The 24036-nt window shown below is 36.3% G+C and overlaps 4 protein-coding genes across 27 annotated transcripts; 3 read left to right on the forward strand and 1 right to left on the reverse strand.

The window, feature by feature from the left end:
• Positions 1 to 328: 328 nt before the first annotated feature.
• On the reverse strand, positions 329 to 11574 carry LOC110826332 (snurportin-1 protein). 3 transcript variants are annotated; one of them, XM_088210905.1, is made up of 7 exons: positions 11063 to 11574; positions 10661 to 10847; positions 10318 to 10568; positions 8327 to 8441; positions 7030 to 7122; positions 1849 to 1928; positions 329 to 713 (listed from the first exon to the last, which is right to left on the reverse strand). In XM_088210905.1, exons 1-7 carry the CDS (start codon positions 11437 to 11439, stop codon positions 677 to 679), a joined length of 1140 nt encoding a protein of 379 aa, XP_088067031.1. In that variant the 5' UTR covers positions 11440 to 11574; the 3' UTR covers positions 329 to 676. The 3 variants fall into 3 exon arrangements, with proteins under 3 accessions (XP_088067031.1, XP_088067030.1, XP_088067032.1); XM_088210904.1 differs by having other exon boundaries at positions 1849 to 1992; XM_088210906.1 differs by lacking the exon at positions 1849 to 1928.
• Positions 11575 to 11730: 156 nt separating this feature from the next.
• Positions 11731 to 14377, forward strand: EMB3141 (Pentatricopeptide repeat (PPR-like) superfamily protein). Its single transcript, XM_022056972.2, has one exon. It carries the CDS (start codon positions 12118 to 12120, stop codon positions 14233 to 14235), a length of 2118 nt encoding a protein of 705 aa, XP_021912664.2. The 5' UTR covers positions 11731 to 12117; the 3' UTR covers positions 14236 to 14377.
• A 322-nt stretch (positions 14378 to 14699) lies between these two features.
• On the forward strand, positions 14700 to 18767 carry LOC110820574 (uncharacterized). Of its 22 annotated transcripts, none has more exons than XR_002540932.2 (8): positions 14701 to 14976; positions 15094 to 15264; positions 15512 to 15601; positions 15792 to 15911; positions 15994 to 16071; positions 17714 to 17769; positions 17984 to 18046; positions 18367 to 18767. XR_002540932.2 is itself a non-coding variant. In XM_022050088.2 (6 exons), exons 1-5 carry the CDS (start codon positions 14803 to 14805, stop codon positions 16033 to 16035), a joined length of 597 nt encoding a protein of 198 aa, XP_021905780.1. In that variant the 5' UTR covers positions 14700 to 14802; the 3' UTR covers positions 16036 to 16062; positions 18367 to 18767. The 22 variants fall into 22 exon arrangements, 2 of the variants coding, with proteins under 2 accessions (XP_021905780.1, XP_021905781.1); XR_002540926.2 differs by having other exon boundaries at positions 15994 to 16062; positions 18247 to 18767; XR_002540928.2 differs by having other exon boundaries at positions 15994 to 16062.
• A 1465-nt stretch (positions 18768 to 20232) lies between these two features.
• Positions 20233 to 22585, forward strand: EXO70F1 (exocyst subunit exo70 family protein F1). Its single transcript, XM_022049947.2, has one exon. It carries the CDS (start codon positions 20375 to 20377, stop codon positions 22364 to 22366), a length of 1992 nt encoding a protein of 663 aa, XP_021905639.1. The 5' UTR covers positions 20233 to 20374; the 3' UTR covers positions 22367 to 22585.
• The last annotated feature ends 1451 nt before the right edge of the window (positions 22586 to 24036 follow it).

Below are 24036 nucleotides of genomic sequence, written 5' to 3' on the forward strand. Positions count from 1 at the left end.
TATTGTTGTCTCTGAAACTAGTAGTATTAGCTAGATGAAGCCTGTGGTTTGTTATGAGCTTGTTGATAAAATATGAGAGGAGGAATAGATTAAGAATTTAATAAATTCTATTTAAAAATTTATACATATTTAAACCAGAAGAGATACAAACTTTTATTGAAATTTGAAACATATAGGGCTAATTCTACTTGAAATTCTCTACCAACTTAATTTTCTCATTTTACATATGATATTCACAAGATCTTATTAAACTATGCATGAATTTTAGATAAAATCTAAAAAATATTCAACCAATAACTTAAAATAAAAAATTTAATACAAGATAGAATAGAGCTTAAACTTGTGATCTTTTTTTTTTTTTTTAAATAATAATATTAATTTGTTTCAACTGAAAATACAAGATGCAAAGAAAACTTGCACCTAAACTATACATAAATATTCCAAGAAGACTGCGATCCCATATAAAAACTACTCAGATTACTGAATTCTATGATTTCTATGCAAGTACATATAAGAATTTAGCCAAACATTGTAAGTGAATTTTTCTGCCATGAACTCAGAACAAAAGCAAAAATCATAATTTCTGATAGTTACTATTAGCCAACCATCTCCACATCAGTCGATTTGTTTTCCCCATCACCTTGTGAGCTAATAGATGCCAGCATATCATCAATTTTCAAAGGCGAATGCCGAACTGCATACTGAAATACAATCTGCACAATAAATCCCAACTATTAGTAGTTTACAAAGAGTTTCCAGGTATTAACATTATATTTTTTGTCTGAGTTTTCGATCAATACTACTGATAATATCTTACCACTATCAGTTTGTTAAAAAAATCAGAAGTAGCAACAGTTAATATGGAGAATGACCATGAGCTAGAATCTCTAAACAGATTTTGGAATTGTATTTCTAACTCTTTTATAATTTATTTCAATTGTATGGATAAGATGAGAGCTTTATTGATATCAGGACTTTATTTATGATCTAAATTCTTTTGAGTTATAGATTTCTTATTAGTATCCTGTAATTATAGTTATATTAGGATTTATCTTTAAGCATTATAAATATGTCTACGTTTTAAGATTTATCTTTAAGCATTATAAATATTTATGTTCAAAATCTGGCCTTTTAGAAAATAGAAATTCTCTCAATACCTTTATTATGTTATACAATTAACTCTACAATTTACCTTCTATCCCAAATTATTTTCTTTTTTGAAATAAAAAGCATAAGTATATCCATAAAATCAAAAACACCAAAGAAGTGTAACCCACACAAAATATTTATAAAGTCCCCAAAATTCTTGTTAGAATACAGTGGATGACCTCTTAACAAAAACTTATGAGTATGGAACCAATTATTCTTGAGTTTATCAAAGTCAGAATCAATTCTCTCAAGAGCCCCTATTCCTAATTCTTAGATGCAATATTTTGAATTTTTAAATATATCCTAAATTTCTAAGCAGAAAAAATAATCCTAATCTGTCCCACATCATAAAAGCAACACAGGAAAATAAAACAGTGTATAACTATCTAAGTATCCAAAGAGATGAAAATCTGCTTTTATGTCCCAAATCAGTTTGGGGATGTTGGCAATAACTACTAATGGCAATGGATGAACACACATAAGAAGTCTGTCCCATCCTTATTTACGACACAAAATTATATAATAGAATTAGCTAATGAAATCCAGGTAGTAGGCTTTGATAAAAAATACACGCACCACCAAAGGGTAAAATTTTACTCCTTACAAAAATACGAGGCTTTATTTTAAATAATTATTATTTAAGATCAATCAAAAACTGAAATTACTAGACATAGCATGTGTGCAGAATTTTCTACCAACCTTGGAGTAACTATCTGCAAAAGCACGTGCTCTATTTGACTTGCCCAGATAATGTAAATCAGCTCTCTCAAGCTTACCGTCTACAAAACTCAAACCTCCATCATTAATAGCAAATCGGAGCAGATTTCCAGCACACAGGCCTGACTGAAATTTTTGTGGAGTGGAAAGCAAGAATATTATTGAAGAGTGAAAACAAGAAGAAAACACAAAAGAAAATGTATGGAGCAGAACAGTAAGAGCAACAGATTTTGGTTTGGTTTATAAAAGATTTACACACGGAGACAAGAAAAAAGTAGATTTATGAAGTCCTAGATAGTCTCTAGTATATTCAATTTTCTGCATTTCCTAGATAGTTTGTGTGTTAAAACTGTAAGTTTTTTTCTTTTTTCCTTAGATGTCGAAGGCAGGTTATTCCAGACAGTTCGGAAGTTATCTATTCCTCGGGAGGGAGTTTCAAGTTCTTATTTGTCCCTTAACCTATTTACAAATCCATAAGAAGGCGGGTGGCATTCTTGTGATGTGGAACAAAAGCCTTGTTGACTGTTGTGAAACTCTGGTTGGGAGCACTACAGTTGCATGTAAGTTCATTAACTTAAGCAATGGGGTGGAATGGTTTTTTTCGGCGGTATACTGTAGAGCTTTGGAATCCGATAAAGAGACTCTGTGGAAAGAATTAACCGATTGCCATGTTAAGTGGGGTGATAAGGATATCATCGGTGGTGATTTTAACATGATCCTCCAGAGAGAAGAAAGATCCAGCGGTCATTTCTCTGCTTCTTGTGCCAAAGAATTTCAAGTTTATGCGGTCATTTTTCTTTTCTGAATTTACTGAATCAGAAATTTTGAATTGTCTTAGAGACTGTGATGGTGATAAATCCACTGGTTCGGATGGTTTTAATATTAAAATTTTTCAAGAATTCTGGGAAATAGTGAAAGGTGATATTATGGGTTTCTTCAAAGATTTTCTTAAAACAACTTCCTTTGTTAGATCAATTAATTCAACATTTATTGTTCTAATCCCAAAAAAGAAAAATGTTGTAAATTTAAAGGACTTTAGACTGATCAGCTTAATTAGCAGTCATTACAAGCTTCTCTTCAAGATGCTTGCTAACAGACTTTCCAAAGTTCTTAACCGGATTATTAGTCAAAATCAACAGTTTTTTGTGCATGGTAGATAAATCACAGATGTTATTCTTATCGCCAACGAAGTTGTTGATGATGTTATAAGAAAAAAAGACAATGATTTGATTTGTAAACTGGATATGGAAAAAACTTTTGATCATGCATCTTGAAATTACATTGACCACATGCTTGATAACTTGGGCTTTGGTCGGAAATGGAGAAGTTGGATAAAAATATGTATCACTTCTCCAACTTTTGTTGTTTTGATAAATGGCAGACCCTTCGAATTCTTTAAGGCTCGTAGGGGTTTAAGACAGGGTGATCTATTATCTCCACTTCTGTTTATTATTGTAATGGAAACGTTCAACAAGCTTATTGACAAGGTTAGTAATATGGGGCTGTTCTAGGGCATCAAAATAGGGAACCAAAATAAAAAAAATAGAAATTACACATCTTTTCTTCGCTGACAATACTCTCTTCTTCTGCAGACCAAATATTGATAATTTACTTCATTTGAGGTGCATCTTATTATGTTTTCAAGCAATATCGGGCTTAAAGATTAACCTTGATAAATCCAAACTTATTAATCTGGGTATGCATAGTTCGAATTATATACCTGCCAACACTTCTCCTAATTTGGCTGCTGTCATGGGCTGCAGATCCTCTCAACTCCCCATTAAATATCTGGGAGTCCCTTTGGGCAATAATCATAAAGATACAAGAAGCTGGGAACCCATTGTTGAGTTATTTCAAAACAGATTGGCTAAAGTAACTAACACTTATCAAGAGTACCCTCTCCAATCTCTCCATCTATTACTTATTGGTTTTAACCATTCCTAAGAAAACGACTAAAAAATTGGAAACTATTCAATGTCGTTTTCTCTGGGGTGATTATGATAATAGCTGTAAATTTCATTTGGTTAATTGGAATGAGGAGAAGAAACTGGTTGCTGCTGGTGGATTGGGACTGAAATCCATAGTAACTCTTAATAAAGCTCTTCACAGTAAATGGATCTGGAGGTATTTTTGTGAACATAACAAACTCTGGAAAGAGGTTGTTGACTATAAATGGTTTGGTAATAACCCTCCTAATCTTACTGACTTGGACAAGTCTGTTTTAGGAAAAACTTGCGGAAAAATATAATCCGCAGTTTAGATTCTATTCTTAATGGTACTAACTGGAAAGTAAGCAATGGAAACGCTATCCGTTTTTTAGAACGATAGATGGTGCAGTATGGAATCTTTTCAGAATCGTTTCCCTCACATTTATGTCATTGCCAAGAACAAAAATTCACTCATCAGGAATGTGTATGAGGATAATTATTGGAATGTGGAGGTAACCAGAAATTTACAGGACTGGCAGGAATATGAAAGTCTTCTCCAGCTTTTAGCTACCATTAATCTTAATTCTAATGAAAATTGTCTTTACTGGAAAGCAAATAGAAATGGTGCATTTTCTGTCAAGTCATTCTATAAACTTCTTGTGGATGGCCAAACTAGATCTCTTGGCAATTTCCCCTACAAAATTATCTGGAATTCTATTGCGCCACCCAGAATTTCTTTTTACGCTTGGGAAGCTACAAAGGGAAGAATTCTTACGTTTGACAATCTCATGAGGAAATAACTGAATTTGGCTAATAGATGTCCTTTATGCATGCTGAACACTAAAACTACTAATCATCTTCTTCGTTGGTGTCTGACCGTGGTTAAGCTTTGAAATATGATTTATAACTTTCTTGACATTCAATGGATTATAGCTGAGACTGTTTCTCAAGAACTTTTAGATTGGGAAGGAATTATAACGAAACACAAATGTCACAAATTTATCCCTCTATCTATTATTTGGGTGATTTGGAATGAAAGGAACAAAAAAACTTTTGAAAATAGATATACTGATTTTGATACTATTAAGGATAGATGGCTATGTTTTTTTGGTTCTATTCTTGGCCACAATTTAGATAGTTTTGAGGATTTGGGATCTATGGTTGATATTATTACGAATCTGTAAATTCTTCTCTATTTTTGTACATGAGTTTCACCCCCTTGGCGCTCTACTTTTAATATATTTTCTTTTCTTTTTTCTAAAAAAAAAAAAACAAATCCGTAATACCTACAAATAAACAAGCAAGCAGAATTTCTCTAAATGTGAGTTTCTCTCCCCAACTAAGAGATCAAAGGTTCTTTTCTAACGAGCCCTTATTATTAAGAGAATAAAAAGGTTTATGTTAATAAGATCTTACCCTCTTCATAACAAACTCACAACCATGTTCCAACTTAGTGACCCGACATACTGGTAGTAGAGACAGAAGTTACGAGTGAATTAGAGCCAAAAGTTACAAGTGACTTCTGGCCTCTGAAGTACTCATTCATAGGGTTAAGAGTGTCACAAGCAAATCCCTGATGGGGTTCAGCCCTTATGTCTTCTTGACAACACTCTGCATCCTTGAAATTACATCAGCATTAATGTGCTTGTGACAAGTAAAAGAGAGCACAAGGCAGATTGGACGGGGAACACAACACGGCTTGCGGTTCATAAGGCTCTTGACTCCAAGGTGTCCTTTCTGTATGCTTGAGGAGAAACCTGCTTCCTGTGTTTAACTGTGTTAAACTATCTATTTGATGGAGGTAGTTTTAAGATCTTATCTCGTCTTTAAACTTGTGTATAAAGTTGCAGTTCTTACTACTAAAAAAGCAAAGAAAAATTTGTCTTAAAAAGTCAGAGTTTCTTTACTAAACTTGGGGTTAAAAGGATTCTCTTTTAATGAGCCATAGCAAAGAGATAGAAGAGTTTAATCTTAATGTGCCCTTAACATCTTCCACAACAAACTTAGTAGATCCTAATCTAAGAACCATAACAAAAAATATCTCAGAATTGTACTGCCACTCTTTGTACAAACACTTATAAGGACCACTATGAAACCTAGAGACATTCAAAGAAAATGTCTCAGAATCTTGCATTTTACATTGTTCAACTATATGATATAAAGCCTTAAAACATTTACAAATTGTCTAAGGATCAAATTCTACCTTTGTCGAGAAAGAATTCTCCATGGTGTTAGCAAGAAAAAGGAGATAAACCGCTTGCCAAGAGCTTTGTTTGCTGGCTGTGGATGTTGTGGTTGGAGAGACAGGTTTTTTGAAAGGTGATTCTCCTTGTTTTTTGTTTACTTGGGATAAGATGACTCTTTTAGCATCCATTTAAAGGTAAGGTGCATGAATTTTAAGGATTTTTTTTATCTATTTCCCAGAGAAATTGGCTGCTATCCTCTATTGAGCTTTTGGTTCTCTTTTGAGTTTGCCCAGTCTTTCCCTTTCTTGTTCTCTTCCTCCTTTTTTGGAGGACAACTACTTCTTTGATGTACTTTTTCCTACTCTTCCTAAACATTTCTTTTTAACTGAACAAACCCTACTTCTGTCATAATTTGGGAACCATGATATGAGAAAGAAAAATAAGCTCATTTGATGAAGTGCCTTTTTCAGTCTCTCAGGGCTGGCCTTGCACCTTCTTGATCAGTTTGAGATTTGTAGTGCTACAAGCAGGGAAAGAGACAGGGTGGGGATCAAAATGTCATGTCCTAGCTCCTGTTAATTCTAACAATTTTTAGACCAAGCCAACCTGCTCATTCCTTTGCAGATCAATGATACTTAAGTTTGAAATATCACTCGGTATAATGTAATGACAAATGAGACACATAATAGAAATGCAAAAGAAAAACGTTTTCCTTCTTCACACGGGTAAATTTTGTTAAAATATTTAACTAAATTTATAAATGCTTTTTCTTTTTAATTCATCCAATATGATTATGTAAAATGCACATATGCCATGATATATCAGGTCATGCATAAAATTTTGCCATGCACATTTGACATCCCACCATTTACTGAAACAAAGAAATCCCCTTCAAATGCAAAGATAAAATTTACATTTAAAAAAAAAAAGAAACAATGCACACAAGTGCTTAACAACTGCATACGATCATTTCAGTTGGTTGATAGCAACGCAACCACAACATGGAAAGATGAATATTGGAAATTATGACATTCAAACCAAACCTGTACCTCGTGTATGAATTCCTGATTTAAGCAGCCTAACACTGCAGGAGGATCATCTGATGTTAACAGCTTTCCATCATCTTGTAGTTCCAAAACTACCTAACAGAAAAAAAATGAAGCATAATACACAGTTTAGTTTCTCATAAGGGCAAGAATTTTAAATTCAATAAAAAATGGGAATGTTCGTGATGTAAGAATGATGAAGGAACTCATCCATGTCAAAACTTTCATCCGAGCAAGCCGTTCCTACATATCCCGTCATGTACCAAACTGCAAGACTGATCTTATACTTTAAACTTGACCAAATATTCTCCAAACATAAGTCAGTTCACAGGATGAAATAAACCGGTCTCTCACAGACAAGAAGTGCTTTGCCTTATCTGATGCAGGACCACCTTGTGTAGTTTTTTAGATTATTAGTAGTATAGGATCACTACAAGAATTGAGATACTACATTTTAGTAGGATTTTTATAGTTATTATACCTTATAGGATTTTATTTCATATTTAATTAGAAGTCCTAGCTGTTAATTTTTCTTGTTCAAGTATTATAGTCATATTACGTCATGAAAACACCATAAACGCATGAGGTATTCAACATGATTTTTAAGATTCTTTGAAAATTATTGATATTCACCCATTGATCAAGTGCCTAAAAACCTGCAATTGTGGTTGTTAACCATTCCAAACATTGTTGATTGAATTTTCTTATCTTTTCTTCTCTTTTCTCTAATCCCTATTCTGTTTTTCTACCTCATTATGCGCACCCCTATATACTCAAACAACATCAAACATCAAAGGGAAAATCCCTTTAGCCTGGATATCCGAGTTACAATAGAAACATGAAATAAACTCAAAGAAATAGTAGTATTGAGGCTATTCTGGTGAAGGACACGAGAGTACTTGTCTTTGTCACCCCTTCTCTAAAAGATTTATGACAAAACAATAAAGTTATATCTCAAGAAAGCTGTTTGCATGAGTTGAATCAATTCAGTTTTTCTCATTTAATGCTGGAGCTAATGCTTTCATTGCAGCATGATTGATGGTAGAACTAATAAGGTGTTTAGTCAGATTGATTAAAAAAAACCAGAATTTTTGCTTTAGTTGATGCTGATGCTTAAGCAGAAGATAAACCCAGTAGACAAGCTAAACAACATTAGCTTTCAAAAGACTAACCTATCAGTTTTTCTCTCTTTCTCCCCCGCCGCTCGCAACCCCAACCCAACCCCCACCCAAACCCCTCCCTGACTTCTTTCAATCTTCAATACAAGCATAAATACATGCAGAATGTAATGTTAAGATACCTGTTGTTGGGTAGGAATCTGTCCCTTATTATCTGTGTCAATAACATATTGACTACAATTTTCATCTTTCCACACTAATACTAGAGGTGTGTTCCCACTTTGATAATGTGCATGCCTGAGGGAAAAAAACAATGCAAAATCCAGTAAGGAAAGGAACACAAGCAGAAACATAACCAGAGCCTATAAAACTTGATGAGATATACCATGACACACTAATAGGTTCCAAAGTTCAAATTGATTAAAAATATTAGTAGAATGAGAATGATACTTACAGGGTGTTTGACATTAGCTTAAAATAGAGGAGCTTATAAGCTCTGCACTAGCTTAGGGTTTTACACTGCTAATTTGATTCGTTAAAACTATGCTTACATTTTGTTTTTTAATCAAATAAAACATTAAAAAAAAGGTTTCAGAAATAATTTTTAACTTTAAATACTAAAGTTCAAAAGATAACATTGCCATTTTCTTACTCACCACCAGCTTGTTTTAGAGAGCTTAAAAGATATTTTTTCTTTAAAAATAAAGTTACATCACCAGCTTTCAAAATAAGTTCTTAAGAGAGTTTATGAGGTACTAAGCTCATAACCTCTTCATCTTAGACAAAGCATGTTACCGAATTCTTAGAGAGTTTATAAGCTACCTTTGACCAAACAAAAAAGGAGAAGCTAAGCCAAACACCCTCTTAACACCCTTCGATTTTACCCCTTTTATGGAGATGTTCAAAGCCTCAGCACATAATTTTTTCTTTGAGGTGAAACTTTAGTACATACTTTGACATATTTAATTGATTGATTGATTGATTAGGATCTTCTTAGTTACCATCATACAGCAGAGTAGCACAAAAAAAACAGGCTAGCCTCTTCACCAAAGGTTGATCATGATAAAATATTGATAACTTAAAACAGCTAAATAGATGCCAAACTACAAAATAAGAAAATTCATACTGCTAAGCAGTAGCCATAGTGAGCCTATCATCTGACTCTATGAATCAACTGGGTGCGCCATCTAGACTAGTTAAAAAAAAAAAAAAAACTCAAAGAGAAAAGAAACAAGAAGTAAACAGCAGCAGAGTCTAGTTAACATAGTGGTACCTTGATCCAATATAATTTAGAAAATCAAGAAGTAAACAAGAAGTGTGACTGTAATTTTTTTATGTAAAAAATCAAGCAGTCAATGTATTTTTATTTTAGAAACTTTGAATATATAAGCAGCCAACATAGGTATATGAAAGAGTGAAATTTGAAGAACAATCTGTCAGAAATCAATCTATACAAAAGCAATCAACAAGTCAAAACTCAGAACACTCTAAAAAAGACTATGCAGTTAAGACAGCTAGATGACTTCAACTGATAGGCCCACCCAGAAACCTCATGTATCACCATTGACATCTTACCATATCTGATCCCACCATTTGAAATTTAATTTCGGAATAAAACAAAAACATGTGCTCTCTCTCTACTCAGCATCTTAATCAACTTCCTCTTTTCCTAGAGGGTTCTTTCTACTTAAATGCATACTCATGGCCTCTGTACTCTGTAGAGCTTATCGCTAAACCAAATTACACCACATAAAATTTTCATTTATAAGTTACATTTCAAGAGTCATCGGAGTCAAATATTTTGAGACAGCCTAACAAAGAGAAAAGACAGAAGATCCTTCACTTGAATAAGCAGGAGAGCAGATGCTGAAAGGTTAGCAGCTGCTAGCAATTATAGGCCCACCAAAACTGCATAGGTGCTTACCTTCTGGCTAACTAGCTCAGCACATTTCAAACAACACCCATAACACAGTCCACTGAATTACAACCTGAAACCTAAGCAATGCAGTGATCTATAATTGCAAACTGGACAAATTTCTGAAGGTTCAAACAGCATCACAAGAAATAACAGGAGCTATGGGGAACCATTACAAAGAGGTTCATCAAGTGGTAACATGAGAAAAGATAAGTTTTTGGCATTAGTGTTATTCCAAACCCTTGCTAAAGGACTTACTTGTTATAAAACAACAGGCCATCTTTGACATAAGGCACGGCTACTGTATATGCTTCATAGAAACCACTCTGGTCACAGTTGTACACAGGAATTGTGCTGAATCTAAACTTATGATAACGCGATGGAGGATCACAAGCTCCAGTCTCGGCAAGCTTGGAGTTCAACCAAAAAAATCTGAACTCAGCTGTGCAGTCATACAGAGAGTAACCGCGCCAGCAAACCATGTCTATTACATAGTATGTCTGATCCAACTGCAAACCACAAACAGCTTAATGTTTATTTTTTCCTCCAAAAAAGAACAAAATGCAACTAGTAAGGAATAAAAAAAAAAATGAATCTCTACCTCGTGAAATATGCAGTCTAATATACAATATGACTGAACAGAGCCAGAAACGTCTCGTGTCCTTGCACCAGCAGGTAAAGCAGAAGGGAAATGATGCAAAATGGAGCCATTTCTCAGCCTGCTCACTGTTGTTCCGTTTGATGAAACAACGAAGCATCTTTTCCCAGCAGGCCTCGCCAATACGTACCTAACAAATAAAACAGGAAATTTATGCACCAAAACTATACGTGTGTGTATATAAAGAATAATTCTAACGCCTTATCGAGACTAATTGCTACTGCTGCTTCCTTGGCATAAGTTTTTCACATATTTGACATTTTACTGCATAGTATAATGCAATAAATTTCACGACGATGATAAAGAAATGAACAAAGTACAGCTAGAGAGTTAGAGAGAAAATACCAGTCCTCACTCAAGCGATCAGGGACATCGATCATCCACTCAGGTAGCATCAGCTGCCTCGCGAACCACTTGCGGGCTTCAGCTCCTCTGAGCTTCGAAGCCTGGCGCACATCAAGGTCCCCGGATCGAGGTTCGGATTCCTCTTCGGGTTTGGTTCCCAGTTGGGCTTCGTGTTCGTGAAAGGACTCGGGTAGGGGTTCGAGTTCGGTTTCGTGAGTTGGAAATTGGAGGGAAAGCACGGAAGAAGCCAAGCAGCGGACCTGTTGTTGGGCGTCGCGCCGTTGCTGTGCTTGGCGTTGCAGGGAGAGTTCTCTTCTCCTCTGCTGATCGGAGATTGCTGGTCGTTTGAACGGACGGCGGATATCATGGGGTGCCATTTCTTACAGGCGCACCCCCTCACAGGTCCAAAAGAAGCTCAGTCTCCTTCTCTGAGTCTCCGGAAAGTGGATTGGTATCGACAGGCAACACGACGATTCAAATTCAATTTACCAGTCACTGCGCCCTTTACAGCATAAACGGCGTCGTGTTCCGTGCAGAGCTTGATGATCGCGCGAGTCTAACTAAAAAACGCCACCGTTTTGGTTCACCCATGGATTTCTTTCCTTTGGCCGATGATATACATTCAAAACGCAGGCGTTTCAGTGCTTGATGATCGTGCGGGTCTAACTGGAAAACGCCACCGTTTTGGTTGACCCATGGGTTTCTTTCCTTCGGCGGATGATATACTTTCAAAACGCCAGCATTTAGTAAAAACGCATCGTTTTCTGCCGTTCCCTCCATCCCAAATATCTCGCAGTGTTCGTTGAAACTTCCAACTAACGCAACTGTCACTTCGGCGGACCTCTCGATGCTGGTTGTATCAGTGATGTGTTTAATATACACAATTTCTCTCGAAAATTATGAACAAGAAGCCAAGGCAACCAGCAATTCAAACAACACCGCTGCGCCATTTTTTCATCCTAAATTTCAAGTTTGATCTGTTTCTCTTCACAGCTAACATTAGAACGTCTCAGAGGTACTTTTTTTGTTCTTAGTATTTGCCTTTTTTTTTTATCATGGAAGTACCTCTTGGTCGTTTCCAGAGCATATCATTGGATCAGATCCAAAATAGTTGCAGCTTTCCCTTCCCTTTGACAGATCATACGGTTTTTAAGCGAAATTCTTTACTCTCTGGGTACCACTTTCCGTGTAATGGAAGAAAATGGAGGAATCCTTTTGATAAAATCAAGTGTTCGCAACTGGAACGAGGGTTGAAACCGCGGCCCAAACAGACACCGTCGAGAATTAACATTGAAGATGTAAAAGAAACTCACTTAGAAGATACGCGGAGCAAGAAACCTAGTGTAGAAATTTGTAGTCAGATAGAGAAATTGGTTTTGTATAATAGGTACGCGGAGGCGCTTGACTTATTTGAGATTTTGGAAATTAAAGGCGGTTTTGATGTGGATAGTAGCACGTATGATGCGTTAGTGAGTGCGTGCATTGGTTTGAAATCTATTAGAGGAGTGAAGAGGGTTTTTAATTACATGGTTAGTAATGAATTTGTTCCAGATCAGTACATGAGGAACAGGGTGCTGCTTATGCATGTGAAATGTGGTATGATGGTTGATGCACGTAAGCTGTTTGATGAAATGCCGGAGAAGAATTTGGTTTCATGGAACACCATTATTGCCGGCTTAGTGGAATCAGGGAATTATGAAGAAGCATTTCGGTTGTTTCTAATTATGTGGGAGGAGTATTCTGATGGTGGATCTCGCAGGTTTGCAACGATGATTCGGGCATCTGCTGGACTAGGGTTCATAGCTGTGGGAAGACAGTTGCACTCGTGTGCAATGAAGATGGGTGTAGGTGATGATATTTTTGTGTCTTGTGGATTGATTGATATGTATAGCAAGTGTGGAAGCATTGAAGATGCTCAATGTGTTTTTGATCTGATGCCGGAGAAGACTACAGTAGGATGGAATTCTATTATAGCAGGCTATGCTCTCCATGGTTACAGTGAGGAAGCTCTGAGTATGTATCAAGAGATGCGTGACTCTGGTGTTAATATGGACCATTTCACGTTTTCAATCATTATAAGAATTTGCACGAGATTAGCTTCACTTGAACATGCTAAGCAAGCTCATGCAGCTCTGATTCGTCATGGTTTTGGGTCAGATATAGTTGCAAACACGGCACTAATGGATTTCTACAGTAAATGGGGAAGAGTAGAAGATGCTCGGCGTATTTTTGACAAGATGCCCCGCAAGAACATCATATCTTGGAATGCATTAATTGCTGGATATGCTAATCACGGACAGGGAACTGATGCTGTTGAAATGTTTGAGCAAATGCTTCGTGAGAAAATGACTCCAAACCATGTAACTTTTCTTGCTGTTTTATCAGCTTGTAGCTCTTCAGGATTATCTGAACTAGGCTGGGAAATTTTTCAGTCAATGAATAGAGACCATAAAATCAAGCCCCGGGCGATGCATTATGCATGTATGATTGAATTATTAGGTAGAGAAGGGCTTTTGGATGAAGCTTTTGCAGTGATCCGGAGTTCACCTTTCAAGCCTACCACAAATATGTGGGCAGCATTGCTAACTGCTTGTCGGGTCCACGGGAACTTAGAACTTGGGAAATTCGCTGCTGAAAAGCTCTACGGAATGGAACCCGAAAAGCTTAGTAACTATGTTTTGCTTTTGAATATATACAACAGGTCTGGCAAGTTAAAAGAAGCGGCTGCTGTTATGCAGACTCTAAAGAGAAAAGGTTTGAGAATGCTTCCTGCTTGCAGTTGGATTGAAGTTAAGAAACAGCCGCATGTTTTTCTTTCTGGAGATAAGTCTCACGTCCAAACAGTCGAGATTTACAAGAAAGTAGACGACTTAATACTTGAAATTTCGGAGTATGGTTATGTTCCTGAGGCGAAAACCTTGCTTCCTGATGTAGATGAACAGGAAGAGCGTATATTGTTATACCACAGTGAGAAACTTGCAATAGCATTCGGGCTCATCAACACCTCTGGTTGGACACCTTTGCAAATTGTACAGAGCCATCGCATTTGCAATGACTGCCATAAGGCAGTTAAGTTAATAGCTCTGGTTACTGGTCGCGAAATTGTAGTGAGGGATGCTAGCAGATTCCACCATTTTAAAGATGGGCGTTGTTCTTGCGGCGATTACTGGTGATTGTAGTTTTATCAAACAGTTAAAATGCTTTCAGTCAAATCCTAAATGTAACACATTGTTTTCTCAATAACATAGTATGTATTCCTTGTATTTAAACAAGCCGTGTCAATACATAATAAAAAGTTATTACGATCTTTAATTATACACGCACTTGATAATTTATACATAATTTATTTGTGTCGAATATTCAACTTATTTAGAAACGTCTTAACCTACTCATCATAAAAACATTAACCGAGCTATCTAGTTAAAATTTTGAACTAACTTGCTTAACATATATATTAAATTTATCTAATTATAATTATAATAAGATATGAATTGCGTTATATTTCCATATGGGCATTTATATATATATGTACTAATGGATTTTTAAGTTATTTTATCACTAAATCGGATTTAAATGAGTTGAAGTAAGTTTATCCTATTTAAACATAATTTTTGACACTTTTAATACGTTAATAATAAGCTAAATTAGTCGAGAAGAAAACTAAAACTCTCTTAACTCAACCGTCAGTCGTATCCATTTTCAATCTCCAAGGGCTCTTTACGGCACTCGACTTCGATCAGATGGAGCAAACCCTGTGGGGACATTTGCCATTACTTGTGAGAGCAAACTCCAAAGAATCGGTGGAGTTCATTCTTCAAGCTCTCTGGAGGACTCGAAAGACCGGTCTCGATGCCGCCGACCGCCACCTTCTTCGCGACATGCTCCAGCTCCAAAATGACTCCGACTTTGACCCTGTAATCTGTTCTATTTATGCTTCTAACATCCCATAACCCGTTGTCCTCATAGGCATAAATTAGTCTTTGTTGTTAATGGACCTGATTTGGTGGTATTCATGCGTCTGGTCTTTGCAGCTCTTGGTTTGCCTCCGGATGTTGATACGTAGGTGCGTTTATGAGGATATCAGTAAGGACGAGATTCATAAGCTGTTCCCCGATGAGGTCCTGCCCGAATTGCAGAGATTGTTGACACTTCTGCTCCAAAAGTTCCAAAAAGAATGGCGAGATGACGTGTTCAAGAATCAGGTGAGACTTCCTTGTTCTGTACAGAAGCAACCGGTGTTCTTTAGTACTCTTAGGGTATGACTGGAACAAATTCCGGGAATTCGTTTGAAAATTTTAGTTTTCTCAAGTCATTTAAGATTAAACAGCTTCTGTGTTAGTAGCCTCACCGCCATTGATCTGGAATTCAAGTGCTATTTCTTTTTCTTTTTCTCTCTCTCTAGGTGCAATTCATGATTCCCTTAGTTATCGTTTGGATGATAATGTCCAGGTTACACTTCCCCGCTTGAAGGAAATGACATGGAATATGGCAAACCCAGAGGCAGAGGCTACGGACCCTGTGGCTGTTATCAATTTGAAGGTACTTCTTATTATCAGTGCCTTGTTATCTTATGCCCAATTTTAATCCCCATCTGAATTAGTTTAGGAAAAGAACGATGGGAAAACATTATTCAAGTGCGAACTAATTTCAAATTGTCAGAATGTGTAATGTTTTTCTTCTTCTTGTTCTCCCTTTTGGCACTTATTAATGGTAAGTAATTCTTGTGCAGCTTCAAAAGGATGATCGGGCTCATCCAGGGGAGTTGGAAGTGAAGTTCCAATTAGCTAAAGATACTATGGAAACAATGTTAAGATCCATGTACAGCATGAGAGATCATTTGTCTGACCCGGTTAGAGCTATGCTTGAAGCTTTTTTATTTCCATTTGTTGCCTAATTTTCCTGCATTTCAACATTTTCTCTCGTTTTCTCAGGGTGAAGCATCTAACAGGTCCCAGGAAATGAATGCAGCATGATTTACCAGTTTGCCTCAAAACAAAATGGTTAGCTTGGTATCAGATTCTCTTCTAATCTAGATTTCGTTGATATGCTATCTTGCTTAGTGACTTGGTTAGCATAGTCAGAAGTTAGCCTGCTAGATTGGGAAAAGGGGAAAGGTGCCAAAGGGTTAATTTAACTATTTTGAATGTCCTTGCATGACAACTAAGAGTTGTATCTTAAAGTTCATTTTCTCATATCTGGTCTTTCTTAGTGATATATATATATATATATATATAGCAGTGCACCAGATTTAGGAAACATTTCACCTTGAAGTATTCAATTTATCTTGTGTTATATATGTTCGCCATTCCTTGTGAACTGTGATGTAAGGAAACTAAAATCTATAGCTAAAAATAGATGAATCCAAATAGCACTACTAAGTAGCAGAAGCAATGAGACAAGGAAAAGATTAAAATGATGACAATATGAATGCAACTTCTGATTGTACTTTTAATTAATTGTGGCGGTTTTGGTTTGTCGAATGAAATACAAACTAGAATGGCACCACAATGAGGTAATATTGCAATGGAATTGTAATTACTTTATATTATTTGGTTTACAATCAATAATAACTCATTACAATGTTTGATTCAACAATATTAATAAGTGTAATAGCCTTATTTTATAACATTTATTTAAAAATATATTATATTGTATGTATATATTAATTGAAATTTATTTTATTACATGATATATTAATCAAATCTCATGTAATTATTTTAATTAATAGAATTGTATATATTATATTTTACTTTTGTTTTATATTATTTTGATTTCATAAAATTATAAAATTTCATGTAGACTATTCTAAAAAAACTTTTAATGGTTTAAGTTATTCTTTTTTTTTTTTCTTTTTGCTCAATTTTAAAAAGTTTAAAAAAAAAATCTCCAATCAATTAAAAAAATTTCAAATATCAAACCATATTATAATTATAAGTTTCTCATATATTTAAATTTAAAATAGTATTAATCAAATAATTAAATCTCACATTGGTGAATAAGGACACAATAATCTTTAAAGTAAAATTAGTAATTACAGGAGTACAACTTTTCCAGTCATCAAAATTACAAAGTAATTCTAATTCAACTAACCAAGCAGTATAATAAGTCTTTGTTATGTATGAGTTATTATATTATTAACATATTTCTGTCTGAACTAATTGTGCTGTAAGAGTAGTGATGGAAATATGCATGAATGGTAGCGAGATTATTGATAGCAATAGAAGTTGGCCGGGCATGGGCAGCTGATGTTGCAAAAAAGACAAAAATAGAAGTGCTTTGTTCTCAAGGCAGTAATTTGAGAAGCACCCAAATGATCACAGGTTTTAGCTTTCCTCTTTGTTGATGCTGGGATATATATATACACACTCTGCCATAAATTCAAAACGAGTACAGTGCTTTTTGTGTGAAAAACTATGTGACAGGAAGTCAATGGTTCCCAAACTGCAAATAGAGCTTACGGAGTTCTTTGGCTATATGGAGTGAGAATACTTATTTATTTGGTAGATTTTAGCTGTTTACAAATTTTTTTATTTGCAGATCCAAGTGAGATGAATTCTAAACAATAGCCTTTTTTGAGCTACATGGAGAAACTTGATGTAGTTGAACTTGAAATCAATATGTAAGCTGGATCCTTCTTTTGTTTTCTTGTAGGTTAGATGACCAACAATGGAAATGCATACTGTTGAGATTAAGAGAATGGTGTTTAGGTACATATTTTTGTATGAATATGAATACATATGTTAGATTATTTGGTATTGAAAGCTTTGTCAATACTAAGGAAGTTGCAAGTCTCTTTCTTTGTCCTTGTCAAAGCACTTGTTGCTTCTGAGATGGTAGTTTCTGGTGGAAAATGATGCTGATTTGACTCCATTTATTTCCTGTAATAACTTTGAATACGTTGATCTTTGTCAAACTTTTCAGATTGGGTCAATCTACTTTCTATTCCAAAAGGCGAGACTTTCGGATGAGGAATTTGTTATTTGTGTGAGACAATTTCCTTGCAGTCAGTTGTTAAATTAGATTGTTATTTCTAAAAGGAGTTGGGTGGATGAAGCGACAAACTTTTATGGGTTGCCTGCTGATTAAAGGACATTGTGTGTTTTCATCATATTTCCAAGTTCAAGATTCTTATCATCTTGTTTAGTGGAAGTTGTCTTTTACTGTGTTTCATTTCTCTTTGACAGACACCTTAACAACCGGAGAGTAGATTTTTTTTATCAACGAAGAAAAATTTGAAGTCTGAGATTATCATGATCTTGTTCAGTGGAAGTAATCTATTATTCTGTTTCATTTCTATTTGACAGACAGCTTAACGACCGGAAGGTGGACTTTTTACCGAGGAAGAAAAAGAAGACTAGACAGACATCACCAGACTGGTAAATTGTTGGCGTCACTCTGTATTAAAACGGCGTCGTTCTGTTTTGTATTTTCTTTTTGCTCTCTGTTATTAATTAGTTCGAGCGGACTACTTGACCGGTCAAATTGGATATTTTTGTTTTTTAGTTTTTATATGTTCATAATATTATAATCTAAACATTTAAGATCTAGATGTTAGAGTCTGGTTTAAATCAAGGATTTGAAGTATACCAGGGCTAGGAATCAGAGGTTGGTAGTTGACATCATGTATACACACACATATATATATATATATGGTACGGAACCTGCAGGAGTTATCATAATGTTAAGGTCTTCTTGAAGGATCCAACTGTCTCAGTACCATAAATTTTTTCTTAGTGTTAAAATATTATTTTAAAATATTTAAAGTGGGTAGTATTTTTTTAATTATTTTAATATTTGTATTTTTTTAAAAAAAATTATTTCAGTTTTTAAATATTAATGACATTATTAGAAATGTTATCGTAGATTCAAATATCAGGTATTCAATAATATAATATGTGAATGTAACAAAATTTAATTTTTTATTATAAATAAATAAATACAAGGTTGAATCAACCATTTTTGGTACTAAATTTCCTAATTCATTTCATCTCAAATCTCCTTCGTCACTCTCTTCTTCTAATTTAGTGGTGTAGTTATTTATCGTTTTCTTTTCTTGGAATCTTCATTTTTTTTGTCTGTCATTAAGTCCATCTTGGTCTCTAACATGGATTAATAAATATTAATCTATCGATTTTTTTGATTGAACTAATTTATATCGTAAGAAATTAAATTTTATCATGACATGTTATCAAACACATAAAAATTTATTTAGACAAAAATAATAGACTTGGAAGCAATCAAACACCACAAACACGAATTAATTAATTCTCCAACCATGAAAGTTACATGTGCAAAATGCTTCTTTGTCATATATGACTCTTTTTTTTTTTTTTTTTCAATACATGGGTATATTTGTACGTATGCATATGTGTAAGCATAAAAAATTTGAATTGAAAGGATAAGAGTTCCACATGGTACGTCGTTTGAATACAAAGAAAAATCAAAGTCAAAATTGACATGCTTGACATCTCTTTTTGTATTCGAAGGCTAGAATCTAATATGTAACAAGTATCATATATATATATATATATATATATATCAACAATATGAACCGAAGCATGTTAGGTGAGGCAAAAATGAAGAGTTACCCCCGTAATTTTGGGTTGGGTTGGGGGGGGGGTTGTAAAGAAATGGATAATAGAAAGGAGGAAGCGGTCAGATTTGTGGGTACAAAGTGTTGTGTGTTGACAATTGCCCGCATCCAATTTTGCTCTTTGCTCATTCATAAACCTTCTTAACAAGTAGACAGTCAATTTACAATAACTAACTACCCCATAATATAATATATAATATACTTTTCAATTTATAATTATTATCATTTTCATTACATGGTATGGTAATCGTTCAAAATCAGTTACATCATTCTACGTCATTTGTGATGATGACGCAACCGACCATATTTTCTTCAATAAAACTTGCAGCTCCTCGGTTCGAACGCTGCTCCCTGCAACATCTCTAATTTTTATTATTAATTTTGAATGCAAATGATAGAATATATAAAAATGGAAAAAAAAAATAAAAATCATTTCAGGGCCCAAAATCAAAAGAGCAACCAAGAAATAAAGAGTAGGAAACCGCAGTGTCACAAACCCAAAACCCTTGAACCTGTCTGAGCTGCGGACTGTAACCCCATTACCCGCCGTAGTAGCCGTCCCCGCCTGGATACCACCTCTCTTCGTCAAATTCAATCATTCTCTCACATGACTTCAACTCTAATCTCTTAAAACCCTCCTCAATCATACTACAATTTCCATTTCTTGCTCGCCTTCTCTCCGTTCGGATCGCCCTCCCACTATCATAAACCCTACTCCGATGGCCGCCACCACCACCACCACCAGCATCAACACGGGGGGCGCCGAGGACCGGGTGTTGGCCACTGCTCAGCAGATCGTCAAGAGTCTCAACACTCCGAAGGAAGTTCGCGAGGATATGCTCCTAATCTTCTCCAGTTTTGACAACCGTCTTTCAAACATCACCGATTTGGTTAAAAACGCAGATGCCGACGCCGCCGATGCTGTCGCGCGTTTCGAGGCCGCCGAGAGAGTTATCCTTCACTGGGACTCCGCTTCCTCTGATTCCTCCTCCCACCGCCGTCCCTCCCCACCTTCCTTCGACGACTCGCCCGAAGACGCCGCGCAATTCCTCTCCGCTGTCGACGAGATCCTTCACCTGTTCCAGGTTTTCTCCGTCCAGAACGACTCTGACCTCATGGACCGCGCCGAGAGCGCTGTACAGCTTGCTATGTCCCGACTGGAGGATGAGTTTCGCCACATTCTGATTCGTAATACTGTCCCTCTGGACGCTGATCGCCTCTACGGATCGATCCGGAGGGTGTCGCTTTCCTTTGTGTCCAACGACGAGGGCGAAATAGACGAGGAATTTGAAAGCTTCGAGGAGGTGATGGATGACAGGAGCGGTCATTTCCACGAGAGAGGAGGGAGCTTGGGAGACGACTTGTGCGTGGACTTGATTACCGGGGAGGCCGCTGCCGACCTGAAGGAGATTGCGGATCGTATGATCCGGTCCGGCTACGAGAAGGAGTGTGTGCAGGTTTATAGTAACGTCAGGCGCGATGCTTTGGACGAGTGCTTGGTGATCCTTGGTGTCGAGAAGCTAAGTATCGAGGAGCTGCAGAGGATTAATTGGAAGACTTTGGATGAAAAGATGAAGAAATGGATTCAGGCCATGAAGATCGCTGTTAGGGTCCTTTTGAGTGGAGAAAGGAGGCTCTGTGATCATATCTTTAACGGGTCGGAGACATCAAAGGAGGTTTGCTTTAATGAAACGGCCAAGGGGTGCCTGATGCAATTGCTGAATTTTGGAGAGGCTGTTGCCATTGGAAGGAGATCTTCCGAGAAGTTGTTTAGGATTTTGGACATGTATGATGCCTTGGCTGACGTGTTGCCTGATTTGCAGGCCATGGTTACTGATGAATTTGTTTGCCGCGAGGCAAAGGGAGTCCTGGCTGCACTAGCAGAAGCCGCAAAGGGGACTTTTGCGGAGTTTGAGAATGATGTGCAGAGTGAGACTTCAAAGAAACCTATGCTAGCTGGAGAGATTCATCCTCTTACGCGATATGTCATGAACTATGTGAGGTTGCTTGTGGATTACAGTGAAACTTTGAGCTCACTTTTGGACGATGAGGATGATGATGAAAGAAGGGATTTGCAACATGATGTTGAGGAAAACTTGCAGCTGGAGGACACGTCTTCTTTTGCAAAACGATTGCTGAAGTTGATATCAACTTTGGAGTCCAATCTTGAAGAGAAATCGAAATTGTACGAGGATGCTGCAATGCAGTATATATTTTTAATGAATAATATTCTGTACATTGTGCAGAAGGTGAAGGATTCAGATCTTAGAACGCTTTTGGGAGATCATTGGGTTCGTAAGCGGCGTGGCCAGATACGCAAGTATGCCACTAGTTATCTTAGGGCCTCTTGGAGCAAGGCCCTGTCTTGTTTGAAGGATGAGGGGCTTGGCGGTAGCTCCAGTAATGCTTCCAGGGTTGCCTTAAAAGAAAGGTTTAAGAATTTTAATGCCAATTTTGAGGAGGTATATAGAATTCAGACAGCTTGGAAGGTCCCAGATCCTCAGCTTCGCGAAGAACTCCGGATATCAATATCAGAAAACGTGATTCCAGCATATAGATTCTTTATGGGAAGGTTTGGGAGTCAACTGGAGAGTGGAAGGCATGCTGGCAAGTACATTAAGTACACACCAGATGATTTAGAGAGTTATTTATTGGATTTGTTTGAAGGATCACCCAGTGTTATTCACCATCTTAGAAGAAAGAGTTCATAGGAGACAGGAGCTTTAACAGGTAAGACGCACTCCTCATCAGGGATTAGTTGGAGCAGATCACTATATATGTATCCTGATGATTAGTTTTTCATCCTGTTGATGTCAATGTTATAGACACAGGTTTTGTGAAAGTTAACTGTCCCCCTCTTTATATACTGTATTAACTTCTGTACATGTTCTATAGATTATAAAGTTCATACGCGTGGCGTTTGTTATGTATTTTATGTTTGGAAATCAATTCAGTATCGGAACAATACCGTGATCATAATTTTACCACATCCTATGGATAAGTTCCTAATTTTAGAAAGTGTCATGCTTGCATCAGCAGTCTGTTCTGTCAAAGAATTTGCAGTCATAAGTGTAGATTAAGTTCAGTCTGTTAACTAGGAGAAATCTCGTATTTTTCGGGATGTGCTGTGTTCTATGGCAGTAAAGCAGATGGATGAACAGGTTTGAACTTTACTTCCAGAATTCTGTGTGATTAACATCTGAAGGCATCTGCTTGATGAAATCTTGATTAAGTTCATTCCATGGAGCTCATAGTTAATGATTCTCATTTACCTTCATTGGGGCCATTTTTGAAACCTGCAATATGCATCCTATTGTTATAAATTTCATCTATGAGATTCCAGATGTTAGTTGTTACAAGAAGAGTAGTTGGGTTAGATTTCTTGGTGAAGCCTAATTGGTCTTTCTGCTACTTAGACTGATTGCACGGTTGATGACATTATTTTAGCTCTAAACTAATTTTCTTTTTGAGCAGAAATCTAAAAGCATGAAATAATTCGTAACTTTCGGTTGTTTTTGGAAATCAATGGCATTATTTTAGCTCTACACCGATTTTGGGCTATTTACATTAATTTAGCTCCTCCAATTTTGATGAAATTTGGAATTTATCCTATTTTGGAGCTGCATCATATGTAATTTGCCTCCTTTCAAACACGAATTTAAATTGCTTTTCTCTTCCAATCATAGCTTAAAGAATGCAATTAAATGTTAACTGTCCTTTTTGAGACCATGCAAAAGGCACCCATTTTTTCAGTTTTGAACCATAGTTCTTCAATGATGATAGTAAGGACTTTTCCCCAGTTGGAAGTAGGTGTTTCAGACAGCATCACTTAACTAGGCTGAAGAATTAATATTTTCACAATTGGTTAGGGAAAGTGGGGTATTATACAAGATTTTGTTATTGTTCATTAATGCCACAGAAATTGTCTTGAGAGAAGCTTCAAGTCGTTCCGCGGTGTAACTTTTCGAGGTGCCTGAAGAGCAAAACACCTTACAGTTTGCAGGCAGTGTTTGTTTCCTTGTCATCTACTGCATAGAAGTAAATGTGTTAGCCCTCAGCCAATGGAATCATCTACTTTCGTAGGAACAGTTACGAAAATAGAATGAGTTACTTTCCTTTGAAGTTTTGGAAATCAATTTCAAATGTTAGCATCTGGAATCTCAATGTTTTTGTAATGGTATGTCTGTTGTAGGACATCCATTGACAGCTATCAGAGGTAAGCTGGGAGTAGGCTGTTGAGTTTTGACACGAGAGGAGGTTCGTTGCTTGGTCTACCCTGTCTATAATATTGAAATATTTTTCTTCAGATTATCCTCAGAAGAAATTGAACTATCAGTAGGGAGCTTTGCATATAGGTTACTGTACAGTCAAGCTTTCTATG

Source organism: Carica papaya, chromosome 9 (assembly GCF_054855325.1).
Source record: "Carica papaya isolate Zhongbai chromosome 9, ASM5485532v1, whole genome shotgun sequence".
NCBI classification, from domain to species: Eukaryota; Viridiplantae; Streptophyta; class Magnoliopsida; order Brassicales; family Caricaceae; genus Carica; species Carica papaya.